Below are 26,637 nucleotides of genomic sequence, written 5' to 3'. Positions count from 1 at the left end.
CCCTGCATGCTATCCTGGAATTCGCCTCACACACACCCCCAAGTCATTTTGGGCCACATGGGGGGAAGGAAGTAGGGAGAGGTATCACTGCTGTAGCAGAAGTCTTTGTGTGGGCTTCTGCTAAGCAGGACTAGCAAGCTGAATCTAGCCCCATGTAAAGGTAAAGGTAAAGGGACCCCTGACCATTAGGTCCATTTGTGACCGACTCTGGGCTTGCGGCGCTCATCTCGCTTTACTGGCCGAGGGAGCCAGCATACAGCTTCTGGGTCATGTGGCCAGCATGACTAAGCCGCTTCTGGTGAACCAGAGCAGCACACGGAAACGCTGTTTACCTTCCCGCCGGAGCGGTACCTATTTATCTACTTGTACTTTGACGTGCCTTCGAACTGCTATGTTGGCAGGAGCAGGGACCGAGCAATGGGAGCTCACCCCGTCGTGGGGATTCGAACAGCCAACCTTCTGATTGGCAAGTCCTAGGCTCTGTGGTTTAACCCACAGCGCCACCCGCATCCCTTAGTTTGCCTATCCATGCCCTAAAAGGTTGCCCATTCCTGCTTGATATCTTACTGAAAATGTCTCATTTCATGCACTTCAGTAAACAGTCACTGTGATTAGCTCAGCATATTATATGTTTTATTTCTTAAAATTCAACAAGCATCCAGTTTTGACATTTCTCCACCTCACAGAAGCTTAAGCTGCTAGAGTTGCCCAGGGCCTTGTGGCATCTTAAAAGACGGGCAAATTTATTGTGTTATAAGCTGTTGTAGACTGACAGCTGCATGAATAAAATATTAACGTGGGTATTGCTCTCTAATTTCAAAAACTGTTTATCCTCACTTCCCAGCAGTTCAAAAGCCTAATCTGTGCAGGAAAAGATGGGGAATGTTTATAGAACTCATACAAGTCACAAGGTAGCTTTTTACTATCTTCCATCGTAACAGGGTTTGCTTTCCTTAGGAACGTCTGAATGTGAGAGTTCTCAGATTAGGGTGCTGAACACATTGAGAGAGCCAGGCTGAGAGGGAAAATGGTGAAAAAATGTTATTTATTAGGACAGAGTGACTTTTGCAGCTGTTGTGAAAGTTGCAAAATAAGGAAGCACGGGACAGAGTGAGGGAGAAATTTCTGGAACCACAGTGGGATATCAGCTCCACCCAAGGCATGATGGATAACAGCAACAACCGGGTGGAAGAAAGACATAACATCTTATAAGGACAGGAAGAAACACCACAGACAGAATACCTGCCACACACAGGAAGAGCAAGGATATAGTTTGAGAGCCTCACTTGTAGTTTTATAAATCGTTTAATGTATCAACACGAATAGAAGTTATTAATATTGCAGTTGTTGTATAAGGGATTATTATTATGACCAGAATGTAATTTAAATTAATAAGATTTTGGAATGCAGAAATAAAGAAAATCATCAAACCATCAATTCTAGCATGCAGGGGAGGGGGTCACCTTATCTAAATTATATAATTTGGTATTTGAACGATTGGCATTAAATGGGTATTGTTATAATGAGGCTATGATTGGACTATAATTGAAAACTAATTAAAATTATTATTAAAAAAAGAACAAAAGCAAAAAAGAAGAAGCGCGACTATTATCCTGAATATGCCTGTGAGGACAGAGTCCCCTTGGTTGTGTGAATGTTAACAAGCAGACTAACTCCTCAGAGGGACTTAAGAGCGACAGTTCTGTAATTAATGATGGAAAAAGCGATGTTATCTATGAAGGCGATGATATATGGAAACCATCTCGATTTGAGGATTGGAAGAACGGAAAAATTCACACAGGATTATTATTATTGGTGTTTATCGGCTTAAGGAGACTATCAGAAGAGATCATAAAGAAAAAAGAGAAAATATATGAACAAGATGTGATGTGGAAATAGCAAAATAAGATGATAGAATTATGAACTCTGTTTGGATTGATTTGGACTGATTTGGACATTAATGCAGTAGCAAGAAGATGATCAGAATCCCCCTTCGGATCTTGAAATATGGGTCCCCCCAACAAAATTTCAAATTCGGCTTTGTAATTCGGAATTTATGTGATGTGATTTAATTTGATTTGATTGGCCGGTTAATAAAAATTATTTTTTAAAAAACAAAACAAGCAGACTAGTGTAAGGGAGAAGACGGGGGGGGGGAATTCTGGGGAATTAATTGCACAGTCTGCTCGCTGCCGAACAAGCTAGAGTTAACGTGTAACAGATCCTGCTCTCTTTAAAGCCACACCTGTTCTTCCCAGCATCCTAGATGTTTGCCAGCCACAAAGGTGTGCAGGTACAAGGAAATGGCTTCCCCTCTGGCTCCAATCTACAGGTAAGCTACTAGGATGGCAAAGATGGCAAAACAGCCAAGCACTCTGATGAAGAAACAAGGCGTCGAAGGCAGACTGGTGCCCACGCAGCTCTGCAGGCCTCGGGTCTTGGTGGCCTTGACGATCCTCTCCTTCTGGGTCAGGATGGCGTTTCTGGCCCCCTCCCACTTCCCAGGCCCGGTCAGACGGAACTGCGCCGGAGAGCAGGGCCCAAAGAACACCTCCCAGGCCAGCTTTGGGTCCGTCAGGATGAGACGCGGCAGGTTGGGCTTCACTCCCGACAGGGAAGCCAGTTCGTCCATGTGATCAACGTACTGCACCTGCAGCATGGTGTGCTGGCTTGGTACATATCTAAGGAGAGAGGGGGGAATTGGGCTGCATTAGTTAGACCCCTGGGACGCGGGTGGCGCTGTGGGTTAAACCACAGAGCCTAGGACTTGCCGATCAGAAGGTCGGTGGTTCAAATCCCCGCGACGGGGTGAGCTCCCGTTGCTCAGTCCCTGCTCCAGCCCACCTAGCAGTTCGAAAGCACGTCAAAGTGCAAGTAGATAAATAGGTACCACTCCAGCGGGAAGGTAAACGGCGTTTCGTGCGCTGCTCTGATTCGCCAAAAGCGGCTTAGTCATGCGGGCCACATGACCCGGAAGCTGTACACCGGCTCCCTCGGCCAATAAAGCGAGATGAGGGCCGCAAGCCCAGAGTCGGGCACGACTGGACCTAATGGTCAGGGGTGCCTTTACCTTTAAGGAGACCTTAAACCAGCGGTTCTCAGCCTGTGGGTCCGCAGATGTTGTTGGACTACAACTCCCATCACCCCTGAGCTCTGGCCTTGCTAGCTAGGGGTGATGGGAGTTGTAGTTCAACAACATCTGGGGACCCACAGGTTGAGGAAGGCTGCCTTAAACCATGGGTAGGCAAACTAAGGCCCGGAGGCCAGATCCGGCCCAATCACCTAAATCCAGCCCACGGATGGTCTGGGATTCAGCGTGTTTTTACATGAGTAGAAGGTGTGCTTTTATTTAAAATGCATCTCTGGGTTATTTGTGGGGCATAGGAATTCGTTCATCCCCCCCAAAAAAAAATATATAGTCCAGCCCCTGACAAGGTCTGAGGGACAGTGGTCTGGCCCCCTGCTGAAAAAGTTTGCTGACCCCTGCCTTAAATGCGTCTCCTGCTTGGTCTCCATACAGCCACCCCCTCTCCCCTTTGCCAAGTTTGGCACATTTGGCTGCTTTTAATCCCAGGGAGAAGACTCATCATTTCCAGTGCAGTGGCGTAGCGTGGGTTGTCAGCACCCGGGGCAAGGCAAGTAATTTGCGCCCCCTAACCCGTGGATTTGCGCCCCCTAACCCTACAAATCTATGCCTATGAATGATGGTCCCTCTCTCTCTCTCTTTCTCATATTCCAATTGATTCCCATTTCCGCCAATCGATCCCCGAAGCTCTCACGCAGAGAAATTTGTGCGTAATTACGCTTCGCCATCCCTAATCCTGCCGCTTCCACCGGGAAATCATGACGGTGCATTTCTCCTCTCCAAACTTTCCCCAGCCCTTTGCCGGCCGGTGCAGCCCTTTTGGCTACGAGCTCCCCTCCTTCTCTGCCCGCTTCCGACCCCACCTCCCCATCCAGCCTCCCTACCTCCTGAAAAAAGGCGACAGCGCTGAGCAGGACACCCCCGCGGCCATCGGAGAGAGGCGGGGCCGAGGGAGGCAAGCCAATGGGCGAGGCGGGGGTAGGTGGCCACGGGGGCCGGCGCTGCCGCAGTCCTCGGGTGGGCAAGGTAGGAGCAGGCAGAGGCTGGACTCGCGCCCCCCCCCGATGTTGCGCCCGGTGCGGCCGGCACCCCTGGCACCCCCCACGCTACGCCACTGTTCCAGTGGCAGCACACTCCCTACTTCTGCGAGAGGCTTTAGGACAAAACTGCAGGATTCCCTTTCCTGTGGATGGGAGAGCATTGGAGACTTGATCATCTCTTGTGAATATTTGCTTTGCTTACAAATGTCCAGCCTGGGCAGAGGCTGCACATCTTAGCAGGCAACAAAGTTGGTACCACATTTTTCACTCCATAAGACGCACCAGACCATAAGACGCACCTAGTTTTTGGAGGAGGAAAACAAGAAAAAAGATATTCTGAATCTCAGAAGCCAAAACAGCAAGAGGGATCGCTGCGCAGTGAAAGCAGCAATCCCTCTTGCTGTTCTGGCTTCTGGGATAGCTGCGCAGCCTGCATTCACTCCATAAGACGCACACACATTGCACCTTACTTTTTAGGAGGGAAAAAGTGAGTCTTATAGAGCAAAAAATACGGTAATTCTGCATCAGGTCACCAAAGAGCAACTGTGGACTGGAAGGATGCTTCAGCCTCAGTCAACTCACTGCTCTTTCTGCTTCTCTGACTCCTAGTTGAAAGGGGAAACTAGCCCCAAACTGTTCCTCTGCCCCACATCCTATTGCTCAAGGGTTACTAGTCTTCCCAAATCGGTGGTCAAAGGTCACACACTTGCCACCCTATTCAAACACTGGGGGAATCCTACAGGGGGAAAAGCTTGTACACTGGCACAAATATTGCTTTTCTGCTGCATTTTATCAATGTGCATGTTCCCACCAGCAATGTAGAGGTGAAAAACGACATGAACTAATAGGAAGCTCTGGCAAATGACACATTTGAAGAACACTCTACAAAGCTAGAAATAAGACGCAAGCTTCCAAGACCAGGAAATTTAGCATGCTGAAGTCCCGAGAGAAATCAGCATCTCTCACTGTAAGTATGGAAAGATGGCAACCTACCGTTTCTCATTATACATGACCTTCTCGGTAATGTCAGCCATCATTTCATCCTCTGAAGGCAACTTGAGCAGACCTGAAAAATAACACACAGATATGTACCAGTTAAGCATTTCAAATAAAGGATCGGCTGGCCAATTGTTTCGCAGCTCTCTTTCTCCTGACCAAGAATGCAAAAAGATGCTCATTTCTTCCTGTCCTATCAGGTAAAACTCTGGTTCAAGCCCTGGTCTCCTTGCCTACTGCAACCTCTCTCATAACTCAGTCCTCTCCCAGACACAGCTATACAAACACATGGTTGGATTAGAAGCCACCTTTTCACACCCATGAGAATCCACCATAATTCTTTGTTGTTCCAGCATGAATCAGGGAGTTCATTATACTGAACGGAGCCCAAGCTGGAGACCTTAGCAGAGCAGTAGCTTGGGAATCCCCAGTGTATTCCTCTCTTCCTTACCCTTGAAGATTCTTGTGGCCCAGCGAGCTTGGAGTTCAGCTATTGGCATAATGGCTCCCAAAGGTTGGAGGAGGCCAATGATTGCCAGTGTGGGCTTTTCCAGCTGTGGTGGGAAGACAAACTTATATAATGGGATCCAGTTGTCCCTTGTCTTGATGACTCCCTCCTCAATGAAGGCAAATGAGTAGTTGTATCCTGTGGCAAAGATCACCACGTCAATGTCTTCCTCTCTGCTGCCATCTTCAAAAATCACTCCTCTCTCAGTGAACTCCTTCACGTTTGGCTTCATGAGCACCCTGCCAGAAATTATGGCGTTCGGAAGGTCATCAGCTGCAATGGGATACCTACTGAGGAACCTACGGAGCAAAGAAGGAAAGAGACCTTGAAGTGCTGCAACCTCTGGGTGGGTTGGGGGGAGGGGGGTTCTGTGCTTGCAGAAGTTTATTAAGATTTATTCCTTGGTTGTTTGTCACCCTCCAGTGTGCATGGCTCTTTACGGAGCACAAGGGGAGAAGCCTTTGCTTCTCTGTGTGTATGTGTCAGGGACTGGACTGAGGAGGAATAGTGGGGACCGTCCTCCCCTTTCTGAATCTTCCCAAGAAGAGGAGGACAGTATAGATTTAGAACAGTGGTTTGCGGAAGGTCATAGTGCAGAGGCTGCAGAGGGGAGAAGCTGGGAAATATTGGGAGAGGAACAGCAGGAAGAAGAAGCACCAGGGGAGATACAGCTAACAGACTCAGTGTCTTTAGAAAGCATTCCTGACCCCCCTCTCCCAGGACCCGGCGTGCATTGAGAGTAGTAGAACAGAAAGCTCAGAGGCAGAAAGCACAGGTCAGCCAACACAGGGATGATGTATAATAGGAGAGACGGAGGGTGTGGGACTTTACTCGGAGCAACACCATTATCTAAGAGAGATGGCATTTCTGCGTTGTCTCTCTGTGAATATTGAATAAGGACTTGGTAAAAACTCTTCTTGTTATCTGCTTCTTGGCTGCCACCATGGGAGGGATCGAATTAAACATATATATTTTCACGCATGTGGACAGAAAGAAAAATGGAGAGGAGATTATTACAAGTGAGGCCAGAGAGACTAGATGCATGTTCCCTGTGGCGCCAGCCAGGATGGGGTGGGAACAGCAGGATGTGTCAAAGGATGAGGGGACTCTGAGAATGGAGGTGGAGAGAGGTCAGGCAGTGATATGGGAGAGGAGGAATAAGAGAGGGGAGCTGGTTGATTCAGCCCCATCCATTTGACTCTCACCGTTGGAAGCTATAAAGGTAAAGGGACCCCCGACCATTAGGTCCAGTCGTGACCAACTCTGGGTTTGCGCGCTCATCTCGCTCTATAGGCCGAGGGAGCCGCCGTTTGTCCGCAGACAGCTTCCGGGTCATGTGGCCAGCATGACTAAGCCACTTCTGGCGAACCAGAGCAGCACACGGAAATGCCGTTTACCTTCCTGCCGGAGTGGTCTTTATTTATCTACTTGTACTTTGACGTGCTTTCGAACTGCTAGGTGGGCAGGAGCTGGGACCGAGCAACGGGAGCTCACCCCGTCGCGGGGATTTGAACCACCGACCTTCCGATCGGCAAATCCTAGGCTCTGTGGTTTAACCCACAGCGCCACCCGTGTCCGTTGGAAGTTATAGCGGTAAAGAAAAAGAATCTGATAGAAGGGTGGACAACTTAAAGAAATTTATTAAACCAAGAGGGAGGAGAGTATCCATTAAAAGAATTTAAGGAATTATCAGGAAAATTAACAACATGGATACAATATAATCATTTGAATGAAGTATTTTAGAAATATAGGATACAAGGGTTTGGGGAACAAATATCCCAACTGAAGAGAGATCTGTTGGAATGTAATGTAAAAGTCCTGTCTAAAATGTATAAAATATTATCAGAATGAGAGACAAAGGATGAGCCAATAAAATCCTCAATGATACACTGGACAATATTTATAGGTTATAATATAGATATGGAAGCATGGGAATGATTGTGGAATACGGATATAAAATTTACAGCATGTTATGGTCTATGAGAAAATTATATGAAAATGTTATATCGATGGTACCTAACACCGAATAAATGGCAAAAATGTATAAATCAATATCAAATAAGTGTTGGAAGTGTAAAGAGAAAGAAGGTTCTTTTTTACTATATGTGGTGGTCTTGTAGTAAGGTTAAAGCATAACTGGGAAATGATATATAATGAATTGAAAAAGATGTTTAAAATAATGTTTGTAAAAAAAACAAACCCGGAAGCTTTCATTTTGGGAATTATAGGGACAGAACTACCCAAACTGTATAGAAATTTATTCATGTACAGTGGCAAGAATGTTACTTGCCCAAAAATGGAAAGAAGAAGATGTCCCAGTGAAAGAATGGATATAAAAACTTGTGGAATATGCAGAAATGGTGAAACTTACTGGAAAAATAAGAAATCAAGGTAACAAACTTTTAATAAAAGAATGCAAATGGTTCCTTGAATATTTACAAGAAAAAGAAGAAATGCTATAAACAGCAAAGAAAGGCAGAATTCCCCACCCTTCATGATTCTCAGAGATTAAAAAAGACTCCTGCCTTACCTATGCTGGGGTTTTATACCATAGTTCTCATGATTAAACCTCGCGTTCAGCTTCTTCTCTCCCCACAGGTTCACCAGAGTGCAAGGAAGCATATTGCGAAGGAGGTTTTTGAAGCGTGTAAAATGAACCACGTCTAAGGGGTAACCATCATCGGAGACACGATTCACCACCCAGGTGCCAGTTCTGGTGCTCAGAAAGATCTATCCGGAGGAGACAGGGGCAGGTTAAGGAAGAAAAACCCATTACAGATGCCTGCTGAGAGCCAAGTGTAATGGAATCACATGTCCACATGTTCAGGCGTAACCGACACATATATTAGAATGTGCTGGCAGTGTCCTCGTAGGGGTTTGATAAACTATCCTTTGATACACTGCAAGTGGGGAATACCATTTTGGAATATTATCCTACATCGGGAACTCCAGCATATATTCCCCTGTGGGTGAAAAAGCAACTGAGGGTTGGTAGGGGTCCCAAGAACTAAGCAATCCCACCCTCTGTGGGGCCACTGCTCAACCTTCACCCATGAATTGCTTTGTGTTTTGTTTTTAAATTGCATATTTAGGAAAAAGATTCTGAGGCATCAAGTCCCATTGAGTTAAGTGAGACTTCCTTACAAGTAAACACTTGCAGAATTAAGCAGTTAAGTGTCACTAGCAGAGCTCACCTCATCTGCTGGTTTCAGTGACACTACAGGGAGCAAAGCTTGAGAAAGATGCCCCAGAAAGGTGTTTAGGAGAATATAAGGCAAATGATTTATTTGTTTTTTTCTTAAGTGAGCAGCACCTGCTTAGTGACATGGCTGAGGTCCACGGAGATGTCTGCTCCAGAATTTCCCAAGCCTATCACGAGGATTCGCTGGTCCCGGAATTTTTCAGGATGTTTATATTCTCGGCTGTGCATGATTTTCCCCTTAAACTTCTCAACACCTGTGAAAAGGAGAAATAAGCCATTTTGCATGAGGCTGAGCAAGGTGTATCCTTGTTGCTTCCACTGTCAGTGGGAAGCCTCAAATTTAAACATCCGTACAGGTTTCAGAGTTATCTGTGCCCCTAGCAAGGATTGTCAAGTCTGACATCGCCCCAGGGAGGAAATGCTCTTCCTCCGAGCAGAGATAACAACAACAACAACAACAACAACAACAACAACAACAAATATGTGGCCTAGGACCCATGTACCTACCGGACCAGCTTTCCTGGTATGCCCTGCCAAGGACCTTAAAGTCTACAACTGACAACACCTGGAAGGTCCCAAGTCGTAAGGTGGTTAGGTTGGTCTCAACTAGAGCCAGGGCCTTTTCAGTACTGGCTCCGACTTGGTGGAACGCTCTGTCACAAGAGACTAGGGCCCCGCAGGACTTGACATATTTCCGCAGGGCCTGCAAGACAGAGCTGTTCCGCCTGGCCTTTGGTTTGGACTCAGTCTGACCCTTATGTTTCCCTCCCCTTATGGTTTTGATCTACGGGCCACTACTAAAATGAGGCAGCATTTTAAATTATATTTTAACCTGTATTCCCACACATAGTGCCTTAAATATTTGAGGTTGTCGATGTTACTATGTTATAAATATTCTAAGACACCCAAATACCCTAAAAGAATACCGGGGGGAACCATACTCCTGCCACGGGGATTCTGCTTTCGTACGGGTTCCCCAGAATTCTCAAGCAGTTGACCACATCAGAAAATCCCACCTACCAGGAAACAAATCCAGTGGAAAATAAGGATCTATGTGGTGTCCAGTGCAGACCAGGACAGCATCAAAGATGGCAGATTCCTGCTTCCCATATATTTCACTTACAACCTCCCATTGGCCAGTAATGGGGAAATCTGGACGTCTCTTTATGCTGCAGACACAGGCCTTGAAAGACAAGGGAAATGGTTTTTATGCTTGGCTTTATATGCACATTCCACAGCAATGAAGCGCATGAATTAAAATATGCTCATGAAGGCCAGTGAGTGGGGTGGCAAAGTGGAACATTTATATTGCACCCTCAGATTGGGGGGTCACAGGGATGACGTTCCTTTGAATCATTTTGGGAACTGCTCATACAATGAATATCTAGACGCAGGTCCGGATTTAGGTTTGATGAGGCCCTAAGCTACTGAAGGTAATGGAGCCCTTTATATGTCCAGCTGTCCTTTGTCAACAACAAATTGTCGCTGCTTTTTTGTGTTGAATATATGCTATATGGTAATTTATAGACCTAATAGGTATCTAAAGCCATTTGCACATGCAGAATGTAGGCACCCTATAGATAGAAATGAGTAAACCAGGGATATTTTAGGGAGCAGGCTAGCAGGCGGGGCCCATTACTTACATCATAGGAGCCTACACAACACAAAACACTGTTGCTGTATGTCGGTTTTATTTTATTTGTTTTTTATCTAATATTTTGGAAATGTACATCCGGGTTGTTTTTTTCCTTTAATTTTTTTGGGGGCCCCAAGAGAGTGGGGTCGTATGCTATAGCTTGTTTAGGTTATACATATATCTGTCAGTGTCACTGAGCCCGGCCTTGGCTGGGGAGGGCGGGGTATAAATAAAATATTATTATTATTGTTGTTGTTGTTGTTGTTGTTAGACATAAAGGCCACCCCCCGCCACTGCCACCCCTCAATGAGGTGTTATAAACCTGTTCTTGGATAAGACCAGATCAGGTTCTAGGTGGGAGCTTACATGGCTAAATCGTGCTCCTCCGCACAGAAAACAAGAACAGCCACTGTGCAAGTTTCCAAGGTGCGGGAGCCTTATAAAAACTGTATCACTTGAGACAAGATCGAACGTCCACATAAAATCATGTGAGGCCTCATCCACAATCTCAGGTGGTACGACCCGTACTAGAGGGAGCTTACAAAGCACAACTGTAGTTGCTGCACACATTCAAAAGGCCGCGGTGCAATACTTGGCACTCCCAGGAAGGGCAGGAAAATGCTCCCGCCTGAAGCAAGGGAGTGCTGCTTAGCAGTCAGAGCTGACGAGAAGGCTGAACTGGATGGGCCAATAGTATATCATAAATAAATGTAAAGGTAAAGGGACCCCTGACCGTTAGGTCCAGTCACGGATGACTCTGGGGTTGCGGCGCTCATCTCGCTTTATTGGCCGAGGGAGCTGGCATACAGCTTCCAGGTCATGTGGCCAGCATGACTAAGCTGCTTCTGGCGAACCAGAGCAGCGCACGGAAACACCGTTTACCTTCCCACTGGAGTGGTACCTATTTATCTACGTGCGCTTTGACGTGCTTTCGAACTGCTAGGTTGGCAGGAGCAGGGAGCGAGCGACGGGAGCTCACCCCGTCACAGGGATTCAAACCACTGACCTTCTGATCGGCAAGCCTAGGCCCTGTGGTTTAACCCACAGCACCACCCATGTCCCATATTATACATAATGAAATCATAAAACATATATAATAAAATATCACGGTGTGAAATATCAAGTTCATACCTCAAACAAATCTGGGAGGTTGTGGTGGGGTGTCAAAATGTCCCCCAACCCAACCACTCCAAATGTGCTTTATTATATCAGAGGCTGTCTTTTTAGAACCTGTAACTTTGTGCCTCTTTAGAGTATAAAATTTGTAGGGTGGTTTTTTTTTACAAATTTCCCTTGAAACATGTTGAAAGTTGCCTTTGTGGCATTTTATTTGTTTGTTTGTTTATATCTTGCCTTTTCCCCAAGGCAGCTCGTAACATGAAAACAGTTTAAAAACACACAAAGGATACACACTCACCCACAATTAAATAAAAAAACCTTATTAAAAGCATCATTTAAATTTAAAACCATTTAAAGGAAAGGAGGTGGGAGGCAGGGGCAGGAGAATCTGTTTCTGTTTTCCATTCCCAGCTGTTTTCCACCATCCCTGCTGTGATCATGTTTGGTGCTGCCTTGGTAGCCAGAGAACAGGGGTAGGCAACCTAAAGCCGGGGGCCGGATGCATCCCAATCGCCTTCTAAATCTGGCCCCTGGATGGTCCGGGAATCAGTGTGTTTCTACATGGGTAGAAAGTGTCCTTTTATTTAAAATGCATCTCTGGGTTATTTGTGGGGCATAGCAATTCGTGCATATATTTTTTTCAAAATACAGTGGTGCCCCGCAAGACGGAAAACCCGCTAGACAAAAGGGTTTTCTGTTTTTGAGCTGCTTCACAAGACGATTTTCCCTATGGGCTTGCTTTGCAAGACGAAAACGTCTTGCAAGTGTTCCGATTTTTTCCCCACTTTCCCCCCACTTTTTCTAAGCTGCTAAGCCGCTAATAGCCTTTTAGCCGCTAATCCGCTAAGCCTTTAATAGCCGCTAAGCCTTTAATAGCCGCTAAACCGCTAATAGCGCTAAGCCGCTAATAGGGTTGCTTTGCAAGACGAAAAAACCGCTAGACGAAGAGACTCGCGGAACGGATTAATTTCCTCTTGCGAGGCACCACTGTATAGTCCGGCCCACCACATGGTCTGAGGGACGATGGACTGGCCCACGACTGAAAAAGGTTGCTGACCCCTGGCATAGAATGAGTCCAGGCTTCTTACCTTGAACCGTATGTGTCTGAGCAAGTCAAAGTGTTCTGCATACATCCTGAAGTACTCCATCACTTTGCTGTGGTGCATGTAGTTTGGGTACTCAGCAGGGATAGGGAAGTCACTGTAGCCCATCATCTCCTTTGAGGTATTGATGGTTAGAGATTTATAAATGCTGGCCTGGCCCCCAATATCGTGCTCCTGAAGGAAATTGCAGAATTAAGAACAGGACTTCTAAAGCTGAGCATAGATTTTAAAAAAATTCAGGTACTTAGTACCTGAAGGCACAGTCTGACCCCCTCCTTCTGTAATCCACATAGAACTCTAGCCCAATGGTTGCCATTAATTTGACTCTGAATTGATTTTCGAGTGAATTGATTTCCGAATGTATTTCAATTAATTGATTGTGATTTTATGTAAACTGTGTTATTTTTACTGTTGTTAGCCACTCTGAGCCCGGCTTTGGCTGGGGAAGGAGGGATATAAATAAAATTATTATTATTATTATTATTATTATTATTATTATTATTATTATTATCATGGCTCCAGGCTATGGTTTCTGATCTAGCACATTTTGCCAGGTTTCCATAGTGCTTCAAAAACCATTTTTGACCAGATACCCATAGTGAAACTTAAAGAATGAAAGTAGCTCATTTTCAAGGCCCTGGGAAAACGTGCAGCTTTTCTTAAACTAGGAGCTTAGCAATGTGTATATCATTGTTCTATACCTTACTGGCTTCATCAAAACAAATATTCAGAATCTGCAAACTATTATCCTGTGATTCACACTTTGAGAAACTTCCGTTTCAAAATGCAAAGTATTTTTAGCATTGACTGTTTGAATCTTTCAGCCATTTTGATTTTGGTCTGCTCTAAATCTGAAATATCATTTGCAATCACAACCTCTTCCCAAGAACTGCCAGTCAGATATCTCACCTGTGATTTGTCCCCGGCTAAATGAAAATTCCTTTCAACCCCTACATAGAAACTACTCAGGAACCATCTCAGGAATTTGCTTTGACAGGACAAGTTGTGCAAAAGACAAAGGAGGAGGTTGTTGCTGAACCTCAAGTAATAGAAATGGAGAGAGCCGCAGCTTTGCAGGAAAATAAGTTGTTGTTTCTGACGACTGAACCTGGAGAAAGTCAGATTGGGAGAGATGGAGTACTGTTTGGTTTGGAGATGGGAAGCTGGATGGATCCCCCTGTGCAGGGATGTTTTGACTTTTGGGATCTGGTTGTGGGCCAGAGGGAGCTTGGAGTTGTGGGGGCCCTCAACCTTGGAAGGACTTTGAAACATGCCTTCAAATATCTTTTGGATTTTAGTGCTGACTGTGGAGAGTGGGCTGACCTGTCGAGAAGGGATAAAGACATTGTCAAGTTGGAGTCTCCCTGAGATCTACCCCTCAGTGAGAAAGGAAGGAAATTAAGAATAAGATCAGCAGAAGATAAAGTAAAGTGCAGGTATAAACATGAAGAAGACCTACAGAAGGCACATGGAAAAGACTTAAGAGCCTCGGATAGAAGGTCACCAGGTTAATGGACTAGATGGAAGGGATAGAAAGGACTGACAAAACCCGAGGCCAGGAAGAAGAGACGATGGATGAAGATTGGAAGAAAGTTTAAAAATTCAATTAGAGAATTAGTGTAAAATTAACGAGTGTTACAAAAATGCTGGAATGAAACTATTTGGCTTTAGTAGAAATACTATAAGGAATTATGTATAAATAAGTTTTAAGTTTTAAGCTCTAGGGATTTTATAGTAAGATAAGGTTAAAATAAATTAAGGTAATTTAATGATAGAATATAGTGAAAGATGGAAAGGATTTGCTGAGATAATTAATAATTAGAATACAAAAAAGGGAGGTGTGAGGAGGTCGATGAATCAACTTAACGAAAGATAAAGATTTGGGAATATTGGATTTGTTTTTAAATTTTTTGTTTTTCCTTTTTTTGTTGTTGGTTTTGATGTATTATGTGTTTTGTATATATATATTTTCCTTTCCTTTCTTTTCTTTTCCTTCTTTTCTTTCTTCTTCTTCTCCTTCTCTCTTTTTTATTCTCTGCAATTTTAAACTTTCAATAAATACCTTTTTTTAAAAAGAAAGAAAGAAAGAAAGAAAATTCCTTTCAAACACCCATGGCTTACTGCTGCTACTGACGGAGGATGTGGTGCTTGGGAATACGAAGGTTTTTATAGGATCTTCCAATGATTAGCAATCCCTCCCCCGTCTAAATATAACTTTGAACTCCCAGCCTCTTTTTCTTCCCCCACATATAGTGGTACCTTGGGTTACAGACACTTCAGGTTACAGCCGCTTCAGGTTACAGACTCCGCTAACCCAGAAATAGTACCTCGGGTTAAGAACTTTGCTTCAGGATGAGAACAGAAATCGTGCTCCGGCGGTGCGGCAGCAGCGGGAGGCCCCATTAGCTAACGTGGTACCTCAGGTTAAGAACAGTTTCAGGTTAAGAATGGACCTCCAGAATGAATTAAGTTCCTAACCTGAGGTACCACTGTATTCTTTAAGCAGATACAAGTGGACAAAGCAGAAACGAAACACCATTCTCTTTGCTGGATGCTCATCCTGTCGCAAGGGGCACTATTGCTGTTTGCACATGGACATTTTACTATTCCCTTGTAAACAGAGCCGTCTTTCCCATAGGGCTTAGTGGTTCGTTGCGCCAGGGCGCCCCAGCGAGTGGGGGAGTTGTGTGGCTTTGCCGGCAGCCTCCCCTTTCCCTGCACGCCCGCCAGCTGCGCCTCGCCAACCATATGGCTGGCGAGCGTGCTGCTTCCTTCCCAAGCCTCCCTCCCTCCTTCACCCCACGCCCCCAGTCTTCTCTCCATGAAGGCAGCATCTCCCTCCCTCAAGAGCCAGTGTGGTGTAGTGGTTAAGAACGGTGGACTCGTAATCTGGGGAACCGGGTTCGCTTCCCCGCTCCTCCACATGCAGCTGCTGGGTGACCTTAGGCTAGTCGCACTTCTTTGTGAGGTGAGTGGGGCTGAGAGACTTCAAAGAAGTGTGACTAGCCTAAGGTCACCCAGCAAACACCCAGTGTTTGTTGTGGGGAAGGAAAGGGAAGGAGAATGTTAGCCGCTTTGAGACTCCTTCGGGTAGTGATAAAGCGGGATATCAAATCCAAACTCCTCTTCTTCTTCTTCCTTGACCCACGCCCCCAGTCTTCCCTCCGTGAAAGTAGCATTTATTAGTATCCGGGAGGAGGCAGAGGCAGCAGCTAAAATGAACATTTGGGGGCGCTGGGCAGATTTTGCACCCCGGCGCCGCCTATGCTAAAGACGGCCCTGCTTGTAAATAAACAACAAAGCCAGACTTTGACATACCTGGAACCTCCACAGCCCACCAATGTCGTCACTTCTTTCAAAACATGTTGGCTGGAGACCTTCATCCAAGCAGCATTTAATAGCAGTCAGGCCACTAGCCCCAGCTCCAATGACAGCAACCTTTTTCGCCATGCCAGCCTGCCACAACGACAACAAGAATACTAATAAGCATTTTATTATTTGTACCCTGCCTCAGCCATTCTGGGTGGCTTCCAGCAAATATAAAGACATAATGAAACATCACACAGTAAACAGCTTTCGTATACAGGGCTTGATACAAGGAGGCAGCAGGCCATTGGTTTTCTCCAGTTAATTGTACAAGTGAATGACCTCCTAAAGGGTCTCCAGCACCGCCTCCCCTGTTAAAGCCAATTGAGGAGACGATGGGCGGAAAGGGTATTCAGTTCACTGAGAGGGGCTTCAATCAAGACACGGGGTGAATAAGATCACAAAGCCTGCGCGCCAAACATCAGGGGAAGCGGAAAATACCTGAGCTCATGGCTGATCTCTATATGGTAACCCAGGTCGGCGAAAAAACCTCAACAACTCTGGGCAAAACTTTTTTTTTTTTTTTGCCAAATATGGCAACCCAAGGTTTCAGTACATCTGTACTTTCCAGACCCTAAAGATCACATTTACTGTATTTTCCTAAGAAAAACCTTATGACCACTGCTCCTTGTGCATTTTTCTAATCTATGGGTTGTGCTGAAGAAGATTCCAGCAAAACAATCAGATTATCCGGGATCACTGTCCTACGTTGTTATTCGCTTACTACTTTGGCCCCATGAACGCCTAAAAAGTTTTACCGCTTAGCCCACATGATAGCATCTATTACTTTTTCAACTATAGACTTATTATACTTCTACAGACTTTCAAAGATTGGCAGACGTGTGTTCATTTGATTTCAAATATATTAGAGAATTTCCAAGTGTACATATTTTGGTTTGGGGGTACTAAATTATGTATATTATGCAATAAGAATTGCAGTGCTATCTAGTATACTGGTCATCGTGTTGCTTGCGCTGTTTGTTGTGTTAAGTTTGCAACACAGGGGTTTGTTGTTCTGAACTTTTTGAAATATGGCAACCCAAGGTTTCAGTACATATGTACTTTCCAAACCCTAAAGATCACATTTACTGTATTTTGCTAAGCTGGTAGAGTCTTATCTCTATTACTGGAGCAGTCTGCAAATTCATGCAAGCATAAAAGGGCTTGTGCCAGACCATGAAGAAAACTTCATTTTAGAAATGTCCTAGTGATAACAATTGTCCATAATTGTCCACCTAGGCCTGGATCCCTTGTGGGCTGGCTATCAGACACATTATTGTCATTACAAGACATTCAACTGCTGCAAAAATAGGCAGGATCATCTGTTTCTTCGACAAATTTTACATGGGAGCAAGTTTCACTCAAGCCAAAATCCTTTTGTTAGACACAAATGGTAGCAGGTCAAATCTGTCTCCTGCCTGAGGAATGTCCCCCATATAAAATATTCTGGTACTGTTGTAGGAATGGCTCCCTGCCTCCAGCATTTTAAACTGATCTATCAGCATTTTCAAAATTTCTACCTCATCTGATTCATCAAAAAGCATAAGTCCACATGTTATATTATCTATCTCTTCCATTAAAGATTCTGAGAGAGTTTTTGAAGTGTGCATGTACAATTATCCTTAAATGGAATCGTAGGTTTTTAAACTGTATTACAGAAAGTGGCAGCCTATTGCAAATTGTGTAATACATTCTCTGGGAGGTGGTCCAGTGGTATGGTGTTTGTGGTTTTTGTTTTATTAAGCCTGTAGAAATCAACTGCCTGAAATATTCTAATGCTTGAATCTATATAGCTACCACATTTCCAATAAGCTTGGTGGTGCAATGTACCAGAGCACAGTAATTTATGTTATATATTGTTATATACTGACAAATCGGGTCCTCCCTTAAAGAGGGCACATATTGCGGTGAGACCTGGAAAACCGACACCCTGTGTTGTGGGTGGGTACGAATGGTCAGCCACAACACCCGATTGGTAGGTCCCTCGTAGCTGGGTGCAATCTGGCCAATGGGATGCAGTCCAAATGGGTCAAGGGACCTATTTATGCCCATGTACGTGACCCAGAGCTTCCTCTTTCGGCGCGTGCATTCAGAACACCTGCCCACCTCTCCTTACTTTTAGGGCTTTGCGCTTGACCTTGCTATGCCGTCGTGTGTCGTCTGTCGTTGGGACAGGGGCACGGCAGGAATTTTCCCCACTTGGCTGATTGGCTGTTGCCATTTGGGTTTCGCCTGCCACATAGCAAATTGTCACAACTTGTAAGGTTGTGGATAGGCTCTAGTTCATGTGATAGGGATGGGAGAATGCTGTCGCCATCCCTATGTGAAGGGTATTCCATTAAAGGAATCCAGGGACTCGGTGGTTTGGTCAACCCCTGAGAGGGGGTTGTGCCCGTGCCTGAGTCCAGGGGGACATTTGGGTGGCGGAGATAGCCTGTTCTCAGCTTTCCGCTTATCCAGGTGTTCACCCTTGGCTGACCTATGCTGGTGCCCTGGGTCAGCGCTATCTGCATGGCAGGGAGCTAGTCGAACCAGAGCCTATGCAACCAGTCACTTTCTGTAATCAATAAAGTTGTGGCCTAAATTCTGCCAAAAACCAAAACCAAAATTTGAGTCAAGTGTGGATTTATTTAGGGGGCAGGTTTCTGGGTGTGAACACACAAAATAGCTATGGCAGAGGCACTCAGTAGAGCTTTGCCCACCGTGACTTTCTCCATATCTCATAATGTAATCAAGGGAAAATATATTGAACTGCTGCTTAGCCTCTTTAGTTTAAACAATCACCTGATGAACAGGTAGGGGGGACCTTGTAGAGTCTGATCCTACAAGGGATTCTTTCTGATGGAGACAATACAGCAGTCCTTACACATGATGACTGAGATAGTCTTGGTGTAGGCGGCACTTGTGTGAATCTGTGTGGGCATTAATAAACAGAGATGCCATCTATCTCTACTTACGTGTCTGCTTTTGAGAACCTCTTTTTTCTCTCTTCAACAGCTCTTCACAGAAGTTTCTCTTAGAAGTTGTATGCGAAGAAGGGACCCCTCAGAGGACTTCTCTGTTCCTGACTTCCACCAATTGTAGGAGGCAATGTTCTAGATGGGTTACACTGGGGCTGTCTTGATATCTTATAAAACCACCTGACAATCAGGCCAGCCTACTATATCAGGATTAATGACCCCTCTGCCACCACCTCCCGCTCCTCAGTTTAGTCCAGGACATTTTTATGATGGGCATCCCTGTGCTCTTTATTATCCCGATGGCAGACCACTAAATCACCCAAAGGTTAAATAATCAGAGCACATTGCTTAACAAGGTTAGATAATATCTGCTTGTATATGCTCCAGCAATTTCTAGTAATCAATTACATCAGATAAGAGGCAGAGAATTGCTTCATTTGATAACAATTTGGAGTTTACATCTCCAAAAGCTTAGATTATCCCTTAAAGTCAGATATCTGCTTGTATACTTTCCATTAACCTGCAGTGATCAATTATGTCTGATAAGCAGTCCTACCATTAGCCAAATGAGGCAACATATTTTGTTTATCCTTAAGCACAGCTGAACAGGAAGCAGATCTGACCTATGGGGAGCAACCCACCATAAACTTCTTCTATGCAAGCCCCACTGAAATGAATGGAAACTCTGCCCATGGGGTTCCTATGGAGTTCCAGAGTGAGCTAAGATAGGGTCACTTTTTTGATATGTCGCTGCCCAGATTAAAACTCCATCTTGCCAGAGGGTGATGATGTCACCCAGGCAAGATGGCGTCTTGGCTTGCTGCTCCAATTGCTCTGAAGGCATTTCAACGCCCTGACTGCAAAAGAGATGCACCTCATTCGTCCTTTGGATTGACCCAAATGTGCTATGATTAGCAGAACCTGTGGAACACAAAACAACACACTAGATGGTTAGCTTCCTCAGAGCACTTGTGAAAAAGAAAGGATTCTTCAGGAATTCTCAGAATTCTGTGCCAAACTGTGCACACCAGGCTCCTCAGAGTGGCTGGGGAAATCCAGCCAGATGAACGGGGTATAAATAAATTATTATTATTATTATTATTATTATTATTATTATTAAAGGTGCTATGGAAGTGCAGCACTATTTAAATAATCTCACTCTTCCAATATTAACACCGGACCACCCAAAATATATGGATAGACCCTTTTCATCAGCAGACGTCCAAGCTGGAATAAACAGAATGAAACTTCATAAACAGCCTGGTATTCTTTATAAGACCTTTTCTGAACAACTGGCTCCTTTTCTTCTAAAGTTTTTAAGACGTACAAAACAAGGGAGGAAATCTCATAAACATTAAAAAACCTGCACTGTAAGAGTGTTGCCTAAACCATATCAAGACTGTGAACAAGTAGGTTCCTTCTCTGTTGTCCTGGACTCCCTCCGAAGCGAAGGGTTATGTGAGGCTGTGTGTTTTTGGGTAGAAAGATGAGAAGTCTGCCATTCTATTGGGGAAACATGTAATGTCTGTTCCCTGAAGGCCTTAGAACACAAACTGGGCAGACAGGAAGGGCATGGAATCATGAGAAGAAAAGTAAGAGCAAAATCCACGAACTATTGACACATGCTTTGGATAAGACCCGGAAGTGCAGATAGAAAAAGTCCAAGCCATTTATACTTACATCTATAGACAGTTTTAGGGACGCGGGTGGCGCTGTGGGTTAAACCACAGAGCCTAGGACTTGCTGATCAGAAGGTTGGCGGTTCGAATCCCTGCGGCGGGGTGAGCTCCCGTTGCTCGGTCCCAGTTCCTGCCAACCTAGCAGTTTGAAAGCACGTCAAAGTGCAAGTAGATAAATAGGTACCGCTCCAGCGGGAAGGTAAAGGGTGTTTCCGTGCACTGTTCTGGTTCACTGGAAGCAGCTTAGTCATGCTGGCCACATGACCCGGAAGCTGTACGCCGGCTCCCTCGGCCAATAAAGCGAGATGAGCGCCGCAACCCCAGAGTCGGCCACGACTGGACCTAATGGTCAGGGGTCCCTTTACCTTTATAGACAGTTTAAAGCATGGGTAGGCAAAGTAAGGCCCAGGGGCCAGATCCGGACCAATCGCCTTCTCTATCCGACCCGCAGACGGTCTTGGAATCATTGTGTTTTTACATGAGTAGAATGTGTGCTTTTATATAAAATGCATCTCAGGGTTATTTGTGGGGCATAGGAATTCATTCTTCTTTTTAAAAATATAGTCTGCCCCCCCCCACAATGTCTGAGGGACAGTGGACAGGCCCCCTGCTGAAAAAGTTTGCTGACCCCTGGTTTAAACTGACATACCAGTTTAAAGCAAAATCGTGGGCTGAATCCATGGGCTGAAAACCTGGCACAATGTTTCTTCACAATTTGGGGCTGCGTTACTGGGTGTTTAAACATTTCTGACAAACATCGTTGAGAAATTATGGATCTCTTTTGCCTGTTAATATTAAGGTGTCAACTCAAAAAATATCAGAGTCATTCATTCTTATGAAACTATGCTTGTTGGTTTAAAATAAAATAAAAAAGTTATTGATTTATGCACATTTGCTTGCATGGAGAGCCTTGATTGTATTTCGGAAAATAAATCAATACATTTCTGCTTCCCCAAAATATATGAAAATGTATTCCAGGGCTTGATAGTTCACTTTAATTGACAACTCAGGGTTGCAGAGTTAATTGTTTAATAAATAACACACTTTTCCGTGTATAAGACTAGGGTTTGGAGTTTTTTTACTAAAAAATAATGTTAAAAAGTGGGGGTTGCCATATACACCGGGGCAATCTCCCCCCATTTTCTTAATTTTGAGTCCCCCAAAATAGGGGGCGTCTTATACACGGAAAAATACGGTAATTCAGGCATCTTATTCATTGCTTGGGTGAGACTTTGTGGAGAACTTTCTCCCTACATTGGGTCAATATGTGTAAAATAAACCATACTTCTTAAAGACCCAGCAGTCTCTAATCACATCATTGCAAGCCTCTTGCCACTGAATCATGACACAACAGCTTGAGCATTGAGTTTGCTTTATGAACCTGTTATAAGTAAAATCGGCTCCTTTTCCCTTATGGGCATAGCTGTCAACTTTCGGATTTGAAAATAAGGGACCAGCAGCCTCAAAAATAAGGGATCAGCAGCCAAAATAAGGGATTTTCAGGGCACAGGTATGTTCAACTTCTGAGCCCCTCCGAGCCAAAGGCAGAAAGCCCAGCCAGCAGCCAAACGAAGCCTCAAGCGGTGGTTCCCACAGCACAGCAACCCGGCAAAGGGGATGCAGCAAGGAAAACCACCATCACCTCTCCGCTGGGAAGCGCTGAGCAAAGGCGAGTCCCCAGGCAAAGCGGCCGATTTGTTCGGCACAAGGCATGCAAGCTCCACCACCCAGTCATTCTTAGACTCCTTATTGGGTGAGCAACGCAGCCAAGCAACACAGTTGGAGCCTCCCTCCTCCCTGGCCGGCAGGGAGGGAGGGAGAGGAGCTGCTTCCTTTGAAACCCGGGAAATTTAAGGGACATCATCAATAAGGGACAGCAGCAGGACACGGCGCTGGGATAAGTTTCCCACTAAATAAGGAACGGTTGACAGCTATGCTTATGGGGTATCCAAGAGCCCGTATAGAGCCCTTAAGTGGGTTCCCTATCAGTTGGAGAAAATAACAACCAGAGTATACTGAGAAGCAAAGCGGCTAGTCAGCCTGATCTTTATTCAAGGAACTGTTGCAACAGGATCCCCACTCCCCACACGCAGGAGGAAGGAGAGAACCCAGAACAATGGTGTGCAAGCCCTTATATAGGCTTTTGAAACTGTCCACCCTGTAGCCCAAGACCACCCCCCAAAACATCATACATACATCACAGAAGGAGGTGGGTCTACAGCAGAAATCCTGTCTGCCAAATTACCTGATAATGGTCACTGATTGCATCACCTTGGCAGCCTGGCCATTCTTTTGTGATGGTAAATACTTTAGTTCCTGAATTCAGGTCGCAGGCTCACCCTATTCATGCACAAATACACCCTTAAGACAGGATTTGTAAGCAAAAAGACAGTGGGAAGGCTTTCACCATTTGCCTCCCTTACTGCAGAGGAATACTTGAGGTCACTGGGAGAGTTAAAATGGCTTCAGGATTGCTCTCCTGTACTATTTCAGACACGTATTTTATATAGTTATGTATGTGTTTGCCTTGTACATTTATGAACATTTATTTTATATTTGAGATCTTAGAATTCTTATAACAATCCAAATAAAAGTTCAAGCTGACGTTTGTTGGTCGCGGACAAGGAGACCTCAAGGAGGCCAAGGCATGTCAAGGAGGTCTACTGATGAGTAAATTATTTATTCTGTCAATAGCTTCAGGGAAGGGATTGAAATTCCCAGCTTTTCTGTATCACAAGTAGTTTTCATCCAGTAAATAAAGGACTGCTAAAGCAATGTGTTCTGGCACATCGCACCACTGAGTTTATGGCCTCTGTAGCCTCAAATGTGCATTAGGCTATTCCAGGCAATCTGTTTCCATGAACTGGAAAAACAAAGCCTTGGCCTGGGTCTGCCTGCACATGTGACCTTGGGGTGCGGGGCAACCCCCCCCCCCCGACAAAGCCACAACTGTCTGAACATCGTACCCTCTGTCTAACCTTTGCGGTCTCAGTAATCTGCGGTGTCCTGTCTGTGACCTTTGTCTCTGAGACCTTTGGTCTCCTTTGTCATACACTGTACAAGGGGGAAATGACGCGGTGGAAACAGGTGCCAAAATAACCTTGTACCACCCCATGATCTCGGGACTGGAAGATGTGTAAAGGTCACAGCCCAAAATCTATCTGCCTGGGTTTGCATATTTGTGTCAATAAAAGGAGGCTCCACAGAGCTGGCCGGCAGCTTGCATGCAGCCCACCTGTGCGCAGCTCACCTGCATTATCAACTCCTGCCTCATGTCCTTCACTTCACTGACCTTTGTATCCTTATACGTAATCAACTCTGTCTCTTGGGTCTAAAAAGTTTTAAGTTTTTTTGTTGCAGGATTTATTTCAACCCTCTAGTGTCTTCACATTTTTACAGTAATTATTCATATACCAAATGAATTTCCTCTAGTCCCTTTGAAATTTTTGGTCATCTTGGTTCCAGATTCTACCGGTCAGCTTGGCTAGTTCCGCATAGTCCCTCATCTTTGTCTGCCACTCCTCAATCGTTGGTAATTCCTGCAGTTTCCACCTTTGGGCTAATAAAGTTCTTGCCGCCATCATGGCGTACATAAATAATCTTTGGTCTACCTTTGCAATTTCCTCTCTCAGCAAACCCAGCAAAAACGCTTCTGGATTTTGGGGGAAGGTATATCTAAACATCTGTTTTAACTCATTGTAGATCAGTTCCCAAAATGCTTTTGCTTTATCACAAGTGGGTGGGGCTGAAAAATAAGTTTCTACAGGTTTGCCATCCCTAAAAGTTAGTTCTTGAGCTGTATGTTTTTAAAGGATTTATTCTACTGGATTTAGCTGCTGGCATACAATCCCATGTCCTTCTTATAGTATTAGCCAATGCTTTAGTAAATTAAATAAACAAATGGGTGTTGATTATCCTCTCCTAATCTTTTTTTAAAAAAACTTTGACACTTTGTCACTGGGGTGGAGATGCCTTGTTAGCTAAATAAGCCTCTCATACATGACTAAACTCCTGGTTTTCTCAAGGACTTCAGAACTGAAGGCAATGTTATGCCTCCCAAGTTGAAAAGGGGCTTCTGAGTCCTTAGGCAAACATCTCTGTGGGAACCACAGCAGGCCTCTAGCAAAGCTCTTCTCAACAGGAGCTTAACAAGGCCAAGTGGGTGTGCGCATGCACACATTTGCAGATCTCCTCTAAAATAGACTTGACACCTTCTTTAATAAGATAAACGTTTTGTTTTGACAAGCCTATTTTTATTATCTGCTTACATGCAGCTTGCTGACAACAACTCTTGGAGTCGGAACAAAATTCCCTATCAAAATCTAAGCGGTAAAAACATTGACGTACATGCGCGAAGAAAGGCTGGCTCTTCTGCTACTCCCCTGCTTATTCTTTGCAAATGCTGATCCATCATTCTTGGTAGCTCGGCTATGTGGGAAGGAGGTGGGGTGTAAAAGAGTTGAGGCAATAGCCTCCTTCTCGGAAGAAACTTGCCTCGAACATGCGAATGGGACTACATTGACCAGCGGCCCCTTTGGCATTGCCTAGGCCAGCTTGCCACTGCTTCTGGACACCTGCACAGAGAGGAAACCTTCCTAGAAATGCCAGGAATTGAACCTGACATCTCTAGGAAACGTTGCTCCATGTGCAAGTGCCATGTGTGATGTCAAAGGTGGGGAGCACTAGTCAGTGCAGCCCTGCTCATTGTGGGAATGTTGAGGAGAGTACATTCCCCAGTATATTGCAGGAAGCTAGTTGGTAGATGTGGGAATGTTCAGGGATGCAGGAGAGGATATATTATCTGATTATATCCTTATCCAACAAGTTATGTTAACAAGTTCCACAATTTCAACAGAGTAACATTCCCCTTATTTTAAACTTTGCAACGGATTCGTTTGCTCAGGCTCACCAAAGCCTCTATAATAAATGTTCTGGTAATTTCCCCTTATTCCCTCATAAAATATAAGAGACGACACTGTATTTTACAAAAGTATAAAAAGAGTTCACTCACATTCTGTTCACAATCTGATCCCAGAAGGCAGACTTAGCTTAATGAAGTAACATACACTTGGAATCTATCTTATAACAAGACAGTCCCTTTGTCCTCTCTTGGCTGGAAGCCAAGAGGGCCTCTTTGGCTAAGCAGATGTTGCTTCTTTGACGAAAGTAGTCACAGAGAGAGAGATGGCTGCCCTGCCCTGCGCTTTTGTCCTTACCTGCACAGGTGAGGCCACACCCACCTCTAGTCACATGCAGAGGAAGTCTGTCCCAGCCCAGAAGGAAACAGGAAGTTTACCTGTTGGCTGGACAAACCTTTCTCCCCATGTGTAAACATGTTCACTCTAGAAATGTTGTACTTGACTGCTCATGTGTTTCACATCCTACAGTAGATTCGTTTGAATCTCTTGAGTTACGCAATCCAGTGTGGCTTGTCCAGATCGGATTTGTTCCTGGTAAATCCCCTTTATTCCCTCTTAAAAAATACATAAAGACACAACAGTCTTCTCTTAAAAGTAATAAGAAGTTTACTTACCATATGTGGTGGACATGTCCAGAGATCTGAAAGTTCTGGGACACGATCCACAAAGAAATAAAAAAGTTACTAAGAACTTCACATAGCAAAAGACCAGAAACATACCTTTTGGGAATATTGAATAGTGATATTTCTAGAGAAAATACTAAATTCTTTCTGTACGCAACATCAGCGGTGAGAATCCTGGTGGCTAAGTACTGGAAGGGTAACCAGGTACCGACCAAAGAGGAATGGTTATGTAAATTAAGTGAATATTTGGAACTGGCCAAATTGACGGATATAATAAGACTAAAGCCAGTCAAGAAGGAATGGAATAATTATTTAGAATAATTGAATAATTATTTAGAAAGACAAGGTTCTAATGTAAAAATGTGGCTGTGTCTAGAATGACCTTGTGAATGGAAAAGGGG

The 26,637-nt window shown here is 44.7% G+C and overlaps 1 protein-coding gene across 2 annotated transcripts; it reads right to left on the bottom strand.

Moving 5' to 3' along the window:
* Nucleotides 1-1,879: 1,879 nt before the first annotated feature.
* On the bottom strand, nucleotides 1,880-20,761 carry LOC309533850 (flavin-containing monooxygenase 5-like). Of its 2 annotated transcripts, none has more exons than XM_082225502.1 (10): nucleotides 20,696-20,761; nucleotides 19,013-19,150; nucleotides 16,008-16,145; nucleotides 12,675-12,863; nucleotides 9,852-10,014; nucleotides 8,943-9,085; nucleotides 8,160-8,359; nucleotides 5,573-5,928; nucleotides 5,119-5,191; nucleotides 1,880-2,681 (listed from the first exon to the last, which is right to left on the bottom strand). In XM_082225502.1, exons 3-10 carry the CDS (start codon nucleotides 16,137-16,139, stop codon nucleotides 2,327-2,329), a joined length of 1,611 nt encoding a protein of 536 aa, XP_082081628.1. In that variant the 5' UTR covers nucleotides 16,140-16,145; nucleotides 19,013-19,150; nucleotides 20,696-20,761; the 3' UTR covers nucleotides 1,880-2,326. The 2 variants fall into 2 exon arrangements, with proteins under 2 accessions (XP_082081628.1, XP_082081629.1); XM_082225503.1 differs by lacking the exon at nucleotides 20,696-20,761 and adding an exon at nucleotides 19,890-20,417.
* Nucleotides 20,762-26,637: the final 5,876 nt, after the last annotated feature.

The sequence above is a fragment of the Podarcis vaucheri genome (genome assembly GCF_965113315.1).
Source record: "Podarcis vaucheri genome assembly, chromosome: 6".
Taxonomy (NCBI): domain Eukaryota; kingdom Metazoa; phylum Chordata; class Lepidosauria; order Squamata; family Lacertidae; genus Podarcis; species Podarcis vaucheri.
This window is presented reverse-complemented; position numbering and strand designations above follow the sequence as displayed.